Source organism: Tachypleus tridentatus, chromosome 13 (assembly GCF_004210375.1).
Source record: "Tachypleus tridentatus isolate NWPU-2018 chromosome 13, ASM421037v1, whole genome shotgun sequence".
In the NCBI taxonomy this organism is placed as follows: Eukaryota; Metazoa; Arthropoda; class Merostomata; order Xiphosura; family Limulidae; genus Tachypleus; species Tachypleus tridentatus.
In genome coordinates, this window is record NC_134837.1 from 208507417 (window position 1) to 208521899 (window position 14483).

At 39.1% G+C, this 14483-nt stretch overlaps 1 protein-coding gene across 1 annotated transcript; it reads left to right on the forward strand.

Annotated features, from left to right (window-relative positions):
* Positions 1 to 3040: 3040 nt before the first annotated feature.
* On the forward strand, positions 3041 to 13156 carry LOC143236446 (Y+L amino acid transporter 1-like). Its single transcript, XM_076474704.1, has 3 exons — positions 3041 to 3692; positions 8004 to 8100; positions 12871 to 13156. The coding sequence occupies exons 1-3, from the start codon at positions 3215 to 3217 to the stop codon at positions 13154 to 13156; spliced, it is 861 nt and encodes a 286-aa protein (XP_076330819.1). The 5' UTR covers positions 3041 to 3214.
* The last annotated feature ends 1327 nt before the right edge of the window (positions 13157 to 14483 follow it).

The window sequence follows — 14483 nt, forward strand, 5'->3', positions numbered from 1 at the left end:
TGACGTAGGGCATCAGTTTTCACAAGTATTTCAGTATTTATCTTTTCTGGAATAAACTCTTGCGAATATAATAAAATGCACAGTTATATATACTTCAATGATGTATTTACATGTTTAGAGAGTAAAAAGCCACAGAGGGACTAACTAGGTGTGAAAGGTTTAAACTCATGTATTGACCAATTAATATTTACGTTCTTGACACCATTTAAAAGGAAATTGCGTTTCCTGATTTTTTTAACTTAAATAATTTTATACATTTTTATTTTCAAGCAATTTTGTTAACATTTCATGGGTACTTCATACTGACCCGATAAAAAGCGTTATTATTTGACCACTAATGAGAATAAAACAATTTTTAATTACACGTTTCATTTCCAATTGTCCACTTCACTCCCAATATCTTCTCGTCGCTAATCAACCTTATAATCATAACAAAAACATTACACATTAATATTTTAAAAGCCAGGAATTATTTTTATGAAAAAAAATTCAGCTCTTGCTTTCGGTATAATTTCATTTTTTTTTAAGAAACGTCAACGGCATCAGTAGACATGATGTTCAACACGAGGGACAGACATATTTCTTGTAGACTATGTATCGGTATGTCCAAGGCTCGAGCTGTAATATGTCACTGTGAAAGCTCTGAAATTTCAGTTGTAACTTTAGCGATTATATCTGTGATAATCAATGCATTTATTCAGTTACTAACAGCTGTATAATACAGGATAAGTGCTGCCGCCTGGTGTTCATTTGTCTGGTTAGAAAATCTAATTTAAGGATAACTACAACTGAATCTTGGGTTCTTCGCTTTAGAACATTATTACGTATTGCTTAAAGGTCTCTAAAAAATGAAAATATCAAAGCTGCACTCATAGGTATTTATGAAAATGCATGTTTTTGCAGAGCGTTACTATAGCATCATTAGGTTCACTTATGGATTCTTATTCTGCCTATTACATATTAGTGTTGATCAAATATGGTCAACAAAACTAAACATTGCATCCAGTAATTTCTTATATAATTATCCCGTGATATAGGATGTAAGTTACAAATCAGTAAAAATTAAATTTTGTGCTGGCTGAGTAATTATATCAAAGTTATGTTCAGAGACGCGAAAGATAACAGAATACCAAAAACTATACATGCTAATTTGTATTCTGTATTTATTGAGTTCGGATATTCAATTTTCAAGCAAATTAGCGTAGATTAATAGGTCAGGTTATAAATTCCAGCTTCAGTTATAAATAATCCAAACTTTATCTACTGTCTAAATGGAAGGCAGTCAGCCGGCAGCACTAACCTCTACAAATACCTTGTCTTGTTTATTGAGATTATTAATGGAATTGGCTGTCACTTTTTTAATGCATTTAGATGAAATTACAACAGAACATGTTCAGTGTTATCTCTTCTGGAACTTTCTATTTGCAGTCCGATGGGCTAACTGGTAGTTCACGCCCACTTCTAATGATTAGAGATCAGTTATTATTATTATTTATTATTATACCTCTCGATTCCATGAAGGAACATGGGGCCGCATTCGCTTGCGGATTCATTAACAGGCTGGTTTTTTAAGTGAGTAAATTGTTAGCCTACTGCACAACCCCCCAACCAGGAGGAGAAACCTGAGCCGTCCCTAATTTTTCAGTGTAAGACTAGAGGGAAGGCAACTAGTCATCACCACCCACCGCTAACTCCTGGGCTACATTAGAGATCAGTGCGTGGTAGTTATATTTTGTAATTTAACAACATTTTCAAGACTTTCCTTTCCTTACATAAGTAACTTACAATATATATATATTAGTGAAATTAAATAAATATATTTGAATGAAGTTAAATGAATAAACAAGACCATGAGGAAGGACTGCGTTAGAAACAGCAAATCACAACCTCTGATTAATTATATTATAACCAAACTTTTTCGCCAAAAGAAAATAGGCTGCATTAAAAAAAAAAAGATCCACGGGTACAAGTTACAACGTGGAATTATAAAATGTATCCAAGGTTTTGGAGTTTTATACACAAAATAAAAGTAAATTTTAGTAAATTTAAGTAAACGAAATTAAAGTAAACGAGCTGTTACACTAACTTAGGTTTAATTTGTAAGTCTTAACTCACGGCGAAGGTTAGGCTTAAGAGAAAAACAAAACGGAAAAATAAATGCACAATTATCAAGTGATTAAGTACTTTTGAAAGCAAGCGATAACAAACAATAAAATAGGAGTTGTAAAGTGAAAGAGGAATAAATGAAAAAACAAATACTATTATTATTTTATTTGAAAGAACTTACGCTACTTATTTAAATGCTAAAACCTTATTCCCCAATAATGCATTTAACCTAAGCGTTTAGAAAGTATTTGTACAGTTATGTTTTATAAAAATATTCCTTCTATAACTGCTTAAGCCAGTATTACATTTTCCTTTCTAAACTGGCATTTCTAACAAAAATTATTTATCGCTATCTATATCCCAACGATCAGTTTGTTTGTCTGTTTTGTTTTGTCTGATTACTGCGTTAAGCCTTGCAAAACTGAACTATTCACACCATATTTATCGGTAGTAATCTTCGTCGAAATTTAATTTCGCATAACCTGTTACTTACAGGTCAACTTTTAATAGGTTATTTGCAAAATAAGACACCTTATAACCCGATTACGTTGGTTTGTTTTAAGAATACAATTCATAGAAGTTTTCTATAAGTCCATCATAACAAATGTTTGTTTGTTTTAGAAAAAACCCACATGTACTTTTCTTTATAATGGTCATATAGAAAATTATCTTATTCTATGATTATATCATTTGACATGGTATTAAAGCCTTGATAATACGCTACGCCTGACAACAAATGTACACAAATAACTTAGTAAATTAGTAGCTATGGCTTAATCATTCACAACGACCTTATCGCAAGCTGATAGTACGTTGTTATTCCGAAATGTCGCACGATTTGCATGGAATATGAACTGCAGCCAATAAATTAAAACTTCAAACGATTTAGTTTACATTCGTCGCTGTTGTGACCAGTATTGATCGATACGTCGTGGTTTTAAGACCAGGTTACTTGTGTACAAGTCAAGTTCATTCACTGTGATTCAGTGAGCGACGTAGTGCGAAAGACATTATTTTACAGTGGACAAAATCTTTAATGTCCGCATCTTAATTTGTTTTTGATCTTAAAAAATAACAAACAACGAAAATTACGGTACTTTTACCAACAATGTCGCGTCACGTAGAAGAACGGGGAACGAGCGAAAGTGATTGTACCCGCAGTCGCGAAGGGAAAGTAAAACTAAAAAGAGAAATAACTTTAATAAATGGTGTAGCGATTATTGTTGGATGCATTATTGGATCGGGAATATTTGTTTCTCCAAGAGGAGTTTTTGCTTATTGCGGTGAATCGGTAGGCCTATCGCTTATCGTCTGGTCATTGTGTGGAGTATTTTCGATGCTAGGAGCCATGTGTTACGCCGAATTGGGAACTTCTATTCTACGATCTGGTGGAGATTATGCTTACATTCTCGAAGCGTTTGGGCCTCTGACGGCCTTCTTGAGACTGTGGGTTGCTCTTCTTATAATTCGACCAACAACGCAAGCTATCTTGACACTGACTTTTGCCTATTATATTATTGAACCTATCTACCAACAATGTGAACCACCTGATGCAGCAGTGCGACTTTTAGCGGCGCTCTCTCTAGGTAAGGGACGTTGTAAATATCAACCAAATTATTATTGTTTAATTGTGTTTACAGATGAGATAAGGTTCTTATTATATCGTACGTGATTGTACGCCAAATAAATAATATTTTAAACTTCGTTCGGTTAAACATAAAATTATTTTAATAGAAAAGGTAACTTGTTACCAAGTGCGTTTTGATTTCATTAATTTTCCTACAATGTCTACTTATTTAAAAATAAAAAAAAAATATTTCAAGACATCCAGCACATTTTATGATAATTCTTAAAACGTGAAATTGTAGCTTGTTTGGCAAACTGCTAGTTTGTTACAGCTGTTCGTGCTTTTGGTAATCCATACTGCTACGTAGCTGTAAAGTTAGGTGTTGTGTTATATGAAGATGTGTTTGTAGGTATTTATAAAGTAGATTTGTTTGTTTGTTTTGGAATTTCGCACAAAGCTACTCGAGGGCTATCTGTGCTAGCCGTCCCTAATTTAGCAGTGTAAGACTAGAGGGAAGGCAGCTAGTCATCACCACCCACCGCCAACTCTTGGGCTACTCTTTTACCAACGAACAGTGGGATTGACCGTCACATTATAACGCCCCACGGCTGGGAGGGCGAGCATGTTTTGCGCGACTTGGGCGCGACTCGGGCGCGAAGCCACGCCTTAACGCGACCCTCAGATTACAAAGTAGCACGCCTTAAATATCATTGATTGTGAGAGTATTCACCTGTTAACATCATTATCTTTATAGCTGAGTTAATGTGAGAAGACAAGTTTCATTTCACCCATAAATTGATTGCTAATAGATTTGGAAATTATAAATGTATCACTTACCAATTAAAAGTTAAAATAGGGTTCAATAACATTATTTCTTCATCTCTAGAGGTCGCCCTGTATGGGTACATAATGTGTTGATACCTTAATCAAAGTGACCAGAAAAAAACGTTCATTTCTGTGAATACTATTCATGGTTGATGCTCCAACATTCCATACTGGAAGTGGAGTTTCCTTTTACTAATACGTAAAACAACTACCTGTATATGTTGAAAATGTCGCAGTGTCTTTTACTGGTGAGACGATTAAAACCAGAACTAGACAAAGTGTACGTCTTCTATCCGATCGTCTAGTAACCGAAGACATTACATTCTGGAAGATCTTAATGGAGTATTTTAATGAACATTTTAAGGCTGGAGAGTCACACAGATGTTATCAATGTTTTGCTGCAGTAGAGAACGGGTACTACCAGTTGAATATACATGGGTTTATAATACCATAACAGCAGCTGTGTGTGTATAAATGTTTGTTTTGAATTTGGCCCGAGGCTGTACATGGGTTATCTGCGCTAGTCGTCCTTAATTTAGCAGTGTAAGACGAGAAGGAAGACAGCTAGTCATCACCACCCACCGCCAACTCTTGGGTTACTCTTTTATCAACGAATAGTGGGGTTGACCGTCACATTATAATGCCCCCACGGCTGAAAGGGCGAGTATATTTGGCGCGACGGGGATGCGAACTAGCGATCCTCTAATATTCAGATACAGATGTTAATTTTGTGTTCATACTTCATGTTATCTGTTTCTAATTTTAAAACGGACATTTCTTGGATTTTAATGATTTCAATTTTCAATATGTATCCCGGTAAGTAAGTGGTACGTTTATAAACTTACAACGCTAAAATTTAGGATTCGATTCCTCGCGGTGGACCCAGAGATAGTGTGTCGTGTAAGCTTGCGCTATAATAATAATAATAATAAACAACCCCAAAAACATTAAGTTCTCAATACAAGTCGTTTCATCAGAGGGCGTTTAGAATTTGAAATGCATTGAAATAACAGTCGGTACAATTTGTTTTATTTTTCGTGAGGTTTTCGATATGCTTGAAAATGTAGGATAAATAATCAAATAAATTAAAGACCTTTAATTTAGCACATGAAAGTTTAATAATAACATATTATTGTCTCATTTCTTCCACATGTGTGTGTGTAAGAACATTTCATTTGTTTGTTTTGAATTTCGCGCAAAGCCACACAAGGGCTGTCTGCACAAGCCGTCCCTAATTAAGCAGTTTAAAACTACAGGGAAGGTAGCTAGTCATCACCATCCACAGCCAACTCTTGGGCTAATCTTTTATTAACGAATAGTGGGATTGGTCGTCACATAACGCCCCCACGACTGAAAAGGCGAGCATCTTTGATGCGACAAGAATTCCAACCAATTCCAACGAATACTAGAATTGATCGTATATTATAACGTTCCTACGGCTGAAATGGCGAACATGTTTTTATGGAAAGTACATTCGAATATGCGCCACTCAGATTACGAATCGAGCGCCTTACTTTGCCAGCTCTAGTAATTTTATTTTAATTATTTGATGGTGCACCGAATACATTGATATTTAAAACTAAATTGACGACGACTAAAGCAATTAGAGGCTATCGACGTTAAGAATAATACCGCGTTTTGTTTTTTATTCTCTTTCCAGATCCCACATATGATTGATGAAGAGACAAAAGTCTGTAGTTTTTTAATTGTACATCCATTTTGATTTATAACGAAACAAAAACTAGACCCCTTTTATTTCGATTAAACCTGTTTTCTTTCCAGTTCATACGTTTAATGAATATTGATAAGCATCAGTGTTTTGTATCGGTTAGTTTTACGTTTCGTCAAATGTATATAAATCAACATCAGTATGTGTTTGCATCTCTTCGTCATACGTTTCCACATTTCTTGATCAATTGTCATCAAACATGACACAGCGATAAAGGATATTATGAGGAAATTCATGAAATGGAAGGAGGGTTGGACCCTAATTTAATTCATGTTGATATAACCCTTGAAAACAGCAGTATCGGCACGTTTATGTGTTTTGATTTTACGTGTGATGTTTATTATGTTAGGGAACAAATAATAGAAGCACAATTTCTTATCCTTCTTTACAATTTATTTTCCTATCTGACGGACAGGTGTTTAATGGTAAACTAGAGACCTTTTGTTTTTTGACACAAGATGTTAATTTATTTCTAAGTTTGCGCTCGTATAAAACAGGACGTATCAAGTGATACTGGCAAAGCTTCTACGTGGGTTGTTTTAGTCTGACTGATGCATGGAATGTTTATAATAAATATTTCACAGATACTTAAGTTGTGGGCTTTATTGCCCGAGGAGACTTGACAAATTCCGAGTTTCGTTAGAAGTTCACGTCTTTCTAAGCTACACGTTATTAGACGTTAACTTCTCGTATACGACTCTTCAAACTGCAAAACATTTCCGACAGTAGACGTCGTTTTTGATAACTTGTAATATTTAGCTGTGTGATGGTGTACTTGCACTCTTTAATTATGATTAGTTTGGTTTATTTTGAATTTCGCGCAAGACTAGAGGGAATACAGCTAGTCATCACCCCCAGCCAACTCTTGAGCTATTCTATTACTAACGAATAGTGGGATTGACCGAACATTATAATGCTTTCACGGCTGATAGGGCGAGCGTGTTTGATGCGACGGAGATTCGAAACCGCGACCCTCGGATTAGGAGTCAAGTAATCACCTAGCCATGCCGGGCCTTTTTAATAAGGGACGTTTTCTGTTATCAAAACTGAATACGTTTCTGCTGTCAGTCGAGTTGTAACAGAATCGGGCAATGAAGGTATATAAATAAAATAATTTATCTTTCTTCTTCGTTTTGATTACAAGATTGTATTTATCCAATCTCCACTGCACCCAATCTGCGAACGTACAATGCAAGGAACCGGGTTTCTCTACCCGTGCTGAGCACAGGACACATAGTACTCACTATATATATCTTTGCGCTTAACAACAACCAAACAAATCGTCATCTGTACACGTCAACGTTGAAATAATTAGTGCGTATCCAATAGCAACGAAAACAATCGAATTGAATATATTAGTAACGAGAAAACAACATATTATTAAATATTTCACGTGATGTTTGAATAAAATCCAAACTTGCCCATATTCTTAATACAGATTTAAGATGTTTGTAAAACGTTCTAGGGACAAACGAACCGTTTCGCAGACATTCACAATGGAATATGTTTCAGTAAAAACATTTTGTCTTTATTTTCTTTCTTTAAAGATGTATAAATACTGAATTTTTAGTGAGGAAGGAGGAAGATTGATGGTAATAATAAAAACATAAACTCAACACTCACGCCAAACAGTCATTTTGATTACCACCCACGCCTCACTTTATTGATAAATGCTTAAAGATATAACACACACACACACACACACACATCTTATAATAATGTTTTTAAGTGGCATGTATATACATATAATTTGTTGTTCATTTTTTTATACTATAGGCGAAACTACCTACCTGAAAAATAGCTTCCAAGGAGACTTTAAAACGGAAGACATTTCTTTAGCTTTCTACTCGGGTTTATTTTCGTATGGAGGATGGTAAGTTGTTTTGAATTAGTAATAAGTTGTCCAACAAAGCTGTCGCGATTAGTAACAAGTTTATAATCCATAGTTACTAGTAATGCATTTTTATTTTGTTTTTTTCTTGGGGTGAAGAAACTTTTAGAATTCCCTCACGTTTAATAACCTTTTCCAGTTATTACTCCATCCTATCCAAATCCAGAAGAATCCTTACAGTGTTAAAATATTGTCAGGTAACAAAAAATAAAAAGGGCCATGTTTAATTTCTTTTAACACTACTCAGTTAGTGGTAACTTATCTGATGATATGATACCATGTGTACAGTAAATTACACAAATGTGTTTGAGTATGTTTATCTTATTGCACAGCCACATAGCGCTATCTGCTTTGTCCACCGAGAGGAATAGAACCTATGATTTTAGCGTTGTAAATCCATAAACTTACCACTGTCCCAACGGGGGACCATTACACAAATAAAACCGTTCGATCTTGTGAAACAAAATGATTTTTCTTTTTGTGTGTAATGTCTTAATTATTTGTTCTTGTCATTCTTTAAAAGATACCAGTATGCTGTTAGGGCGCGTTCCCCAAAACAAACAAAACATTGTCAATCTTTCTTTCCACCTAAGGCCCAACCTGGCCTGATGGTTAGGGCGCTTTCAGCTGTGGGGGCGTTATAATGTGACAGTCAATCCCATTATTCGTTAATAAAATAGTAGTCAAAGAGTTTGCGTTGGGTAGTGATAACTAGCCAGCTTTACCCTAGACTTACACTGCTAAATCAGGGACGACTATCGCAGATAGCCTCGTGTTGCTTTGCGCGAAATTCAAAATAACCTCCCCTCACACACATTTTACTTTTTTCTCTCTCATATTTTGTTCTGTTGGGTGTAATGTCAAAGATGAACACTAAAGCTGTACATTAAATTTTTATCCATGCCTGGCGTCCGCTGCCAGAGTTAAAAGTCAAAGTGTTTTCGATTCTCACCAGGTGTTAACGATTTCGCTCGTGATTGGTCAGATTTATTTTCTTGGTCTTTTTCCCTTTCATTAAACGAAACGTTATATTTGGAGACCATGTTTATTTTTCATTCTCCATAACTTATGAAAAATGTTATGGATCTATCGCTGTTTAGTGACCTAAAATTTAAAATTGTTTAATCCTTTGTATTTTTTTGTTTTGTTCATGTTTCACGAACAAGCTGTTTAAATCTTGTACCTTATCTATTGACAGGAAAATATAAAGTAACTTAAGACGTGAAATTGTCGGTGTACAGCGAAATGTAGTGATAACCATCAGTTCTTTTGTTACACGCATAATCAGGGTTTTTTTTTTTGGGAGGGGAACCGCTGGATCTCCTGCTCGTTGAGTCACATATTGAATGAAACGGTGCGTTCGCGTACTTTTCCTTTCTTTTGTTTGTTTTGTTATATACAACACTACACAAACGTCTTTCTGTGCTCTGCCCTTCATAGTATCGAAATCCGGTTTTTAGCAGTATAAGTCCGCCGACATTCCATTGTGCCACTGGGAGGTAGGGCGTTTTGTAGGTTGAAACGTGGTTTACGTTGATCCGTACACAAATAGGTGTTTTGTGCTGCCCCCTTCTGGCTTGACGTTAAAACTTAAGGTTATGCTGCTATAAACCTAGTTTTTGATGCCTTTGGTGAACATACCGCAGATAGCCCGTTGGACAGTTTTGTGTTTAACAATAAACAAACAAACAAACCATTCTGCACTGTTTGGAAGGGCAAAGGTTATAAACATTTCAAACAGGAGAGTGGATACCAGTTAAAGACCTCTCTCGCTGTTTATAGGTATGTGTGGGAGTCATTTTTTGTCCAGACATTACACCATCCTATCCCAATCCAGAAGAATCCTTACAGTGTTAAAATATTGTCGTAATCTGAGGGTCGCAGGTTCAGAATCCTCGTTACATCAAACATGTTGGCTCTTTCAGCTGTGAGAAATGATAATGTTTCGGTCAATCCGTTAATAAGAGAGTAGTCCAACAATTGGCGGTGGGTGTTGATAACTAGCTGCTTTCCTCTTGTCATACATTGCTAAATTAGGGACAGCCAACACAGATAGCCCTCGTCTAGTTTTATGCGAAATTTAAACCAAACAAACATTTGTCCAGCCAGTGAAACTTGCCCAGTGTTTCTTTCCTAACACTAAAACACACGTTGTAGTATTGAAAAATGAAACATCCCCTTCAATAAAAACTGTGAGGAAGGTAATATATTTTCTCTCCCTCTTCCTCGATAATTGATCAAACCGATTAATTACAATATTTTCAGGGACGGGTTGACTTCACTATATAATTTGAATTCAGGAGCTGGCAAACTTGGTTCGAATTCGTGTGATGCCACAGAATATTCCTCATGATTTCAGCTGTGACATTCAATATTTTATCGTGTATGCTGAATTATAGAGTACTGCTGATTGGCTGTTCCCCTTTGATCAGTTGCTGATATTCAGGGGTGGCAACAGATAGCATTAGCAGTTCTTACAGAGTTACAGAATACAGACAACTGCAGGCGTAGTAGTGCTGCCGGAGCGACACCTGAGTGGAACTGGGTGTTAACCCTTTAGAAACTAAATTTTTTATGAAACATTCAGTTTACACTTTATAATACATCATTTTACTAACCAAATACCCAGAGTGTCGGAGAATGCTCCTTGTTATTTGTGTTTGGTGGTAGAGTTCCTTAAATCTTTCAAAACACACTGTCGCTCTCCGTTAGGAACTGGCATCACGCACCATCTGACCACTCATGCCCAAGAGCGGTTATAAGACCTTTTAAAATGCGAATATTGTTGTGTTATACATCACGTTGTTAACACGTGAATATGGCATTAAAACCTTTTTAATAAAATATATTCTGCAATTATCAGATTTGTTAAATTGTGCAAATGTTTGAACAGCTTAAAATAATATACAGGGTGGCCCGTAAGTCCCTACCCATCCATATGTTATCATGTTATATTCAATTACGCATGTATAACAAATTGTTTTCTTTTTTCTCAGAGAAATATGGCCGAGTTAAGCTCATTTACACTTGAAAATGTCTCTGCAGAACATGGCGTCTTATAATATTATGCAGCGAGAATGAGGAACAGCAGACAGATAAACTGGATACATAAGATATATGGATGGGTAGAAACTTACGGGCCACCCTGTACAATAAGGTTTGCTGTTCCTGGAACCTTTGCTGTTTTTTCTTGCTGTTTAATTTCAAGGAAGTTTAGTTGCGTGTTTCCTCTGTGTAAAATGTGCATATTCAAGGTATTACTAATGTTAATAGCCTTCATTAATTAGTGTATCATATATAATATTTTTTATTATTTCAAATATACTAATTTTCCACTTTTTTTTTTTACGTTTTGAATTTGGTATCTTAACATGCTTGGCTTAACCACAGTAAAGGCGTGCGACTCGTAATGTGAGGGTCGCGGGTTCGCATCCCCGTCGCGCCAAACATGCTCGCCCTCCAAGCCGTGGGAGCGTTATAATGTGACGGTCAATCCCACTATCCGTTGGTAAAAGCGTAGCCCAAGAGTTGGCGGTGGGTGGTGATGACTAGGTGCCTTCCCTCTTACACTGCTAAATTAGGGTCGGCTAGCCCTCGAGTAGCTTTGTGCGAAATTCAAAAAAACAAACAAACAAAACTGTGGTCACACGTTTCAAAAATTTGGCAAGTCTCCAAGTTTTGAATATCGTGTATTTACTGAAATGGCGAAGTCGCGCATTTCATGAATTCACCAGTGTTCTGGCAATAAACTGTAACACTACACGTGTGGAAGAGAACCACGTACGAACTTCTAGATTTCCAAACGTTTAATATTACGTTGTATTCAATAAAATGGTGTATGTGTAAATAATAAGTGTAAAATAATTAGGTCAAGTTAGTTAGGCCTACCGATATTGAATATTTTAATCTTATCTTATTTCGAAATTCTTCTTTGATTTCTTTTTACGACACAAAGATAACCTAGCCTTTCTAGCACAACGACAACTAACTAGCCAGTTTACCATGCTTGCTCCTAACCTCGAAACATAAAACTGTTGTTCATTGAAGCGAAAATTATATAATGACAGTGGATTTCCTGTAGATTAGTTGCCTGCGTACTTTACGAAACTAGTCGCATATCGTATATTTCTGTCTGTTTCACATCAGATGTGTGTTCCTGATAGTTGAAATCCAATACACGTATGGTTTCGAACGAAGCCACATGATAGCTAAACCATGAAACGGTAATTTAAAGTCTTGTGTTACATCTGAGGATATTTAAGATGGCTAGGGCAGCCTCGAGACACTCCTCGTTTATATTCAAACGAGAGATTGATAATGTGTCGCCGTTGTGGCCAAGAGGGCCACCCGTTGGGCGAATGCCAGACCCCACGGTGCGAGATATGTCTGGCGTATGGACACGTGGATGCCGCGTGTGCAATTGAGTGCAGTGTTTGTTGTGGTGGCCGCGATGTCCGAATGGCTGCCGAGCCGCCGACGGTTGCGTAGCCCAAGAAAGAAAGGGCGAAGAGGGCGGGGTCGGCAGCTCTTCCTCGCGCGTCGTCTGCGGTGGTTGTGGGTGGGGTCCCCGAGGGGCGTCTGTCCCGACGGCTGCAGCCTCCGGGGAGGGTGTGTCACAGTTCTCTGAGGGGGTTCATGTCTTGCCCACCCATGACGTGGTGCCTGTGTCTTCTGTGGTGGAGGATTACACCTCGGTTGCTGATCGGGTGGAGGGGGCCTCTGAGGGGACTTCAGCCCATCCTTCAGGCCCAGGTTTGGACGGGGCCCCTGTGGTGGTTCAGGTCGGCCCGGGTGGCCCCAGGCGTCTCCCGTCTCCGTGGGGGCTCTGGCCTCCCTATTGGGTGGTGTGGGTGTTGGGGGCTGTGTGGGCGCCCACGATCCAAACGCCTCTGCAAGTGTGGAGAAGGGTCCCTCTGTGGAGGGTCCTGCACCCCCTGTTCGGGATGGGTCAGTAGGGGTGGTCAGGGACTCCGAGGAGCTCCTGGCTTCCACTGCTGAGCTGCTGAGGCTGGGGTTGCTTGGGGACTCGCGGCTTTAGCTTTGGGGATGATGGTTGTTCCAGGCCCCTCCCACGAGGAGCTGACCCCGACATTGGACGATCTGCCGTCACCTAGCTTGTTCACGTGTATCTTGGACTTCTCTGGTCTTCCTTGTCTCTTCGGATTGAATGAGGACGGTGGAGAGAAGTGTGGGGCCTTACAGCCCCGTTATGTTGTCGGACTTCGGTCAGGTTTTCCCTCCGGTGCTGTGGCGTTGGTCGGACGTCGGCGACCGCTGGTGCGAGAAGGGGATGGGGTCAGGTGACCTCAAGAGGACACACGCTCCTCTGCCTCCGTCCACTTTGTCGAAGCAGCAGCATCACTGAGTCCTCCCTCTGATTGGTTGATGTGTTTTCCTGCTTTACTCTTAACATTCGGGGAATGCGTAGTGTTGCGAAGCAATTCTTTGTGTTCTCCCTGTTCAACCGATTTGCGGTTGACGTTATTTTTTTTTGCAGGAGACCCATTTTGACTCTCGGAAGTACCATTTTCCACTTACTTCCCGTTACCCTGTCCGTGCCTTCTGGTCGTTTGGCACTACACGTTCGCGTGGGGTGGGATCTTTTCCACCCGCATTTTACTGGGACAATCCTCTCATCACGTAGTGATGCTGAGGGGCAGGTGGTGTACGTTGATGTTGTCACTGGGGTCGTAAGATTCGACTTCTATGCGCCTGTCTGGACCGGAGAGCGGGATACCTTCTTCACGGGCTTGGACAGGATCAAACTGGGGGTGATCCTCTTTCTGGTGATCAGTGTACGCGGTCTCTGCGTGCAGTGCTGTCGGATTTCGCCTTTTCCGATGTCTGGCATGCACTGCATGGATCTGCTTTTATGGCTACCTGGTCCGGTCAGGGCGTTTCTTGTCATCTCGACCGGTTCTATGTGACATCTGGCCTACGGCAGAGCCTCGGCAGGGCTGCTGTTCATCGGATTGGGGATGGCTTGTTTTGTGTCTGGCCATCAGGATTTTTTCACCACATTCCGGTATTTTGTCCCCGTTTATCAGGGCTCCGGTGTGTGGAGGCTCAACGTCTCCTTCCTTGCCGAAGATGGGGTTGAAGACGCTCTGCTTGCCCTTGTTCGGGGCTCTGTTCTGTTGAGTCTGTCACCGGGTCTTGGTGGGCGGGTCTCAAGGATACCTGTGCCTCCTTGCTGAGAAACTGGCATGCGGCTTTCGCGAGCCCTTCGCCTGGCCTTGCAGGGCAAGCAGGACATGTTGGCTGCCTTGCTTCGTGTCAGACCGACGAATCGCTGGGTCCTCGCAAACATTGAGGCACTACGTATGGATATAGCTTTGGATTATTCCAAGCTGTTCCGTGCAGCG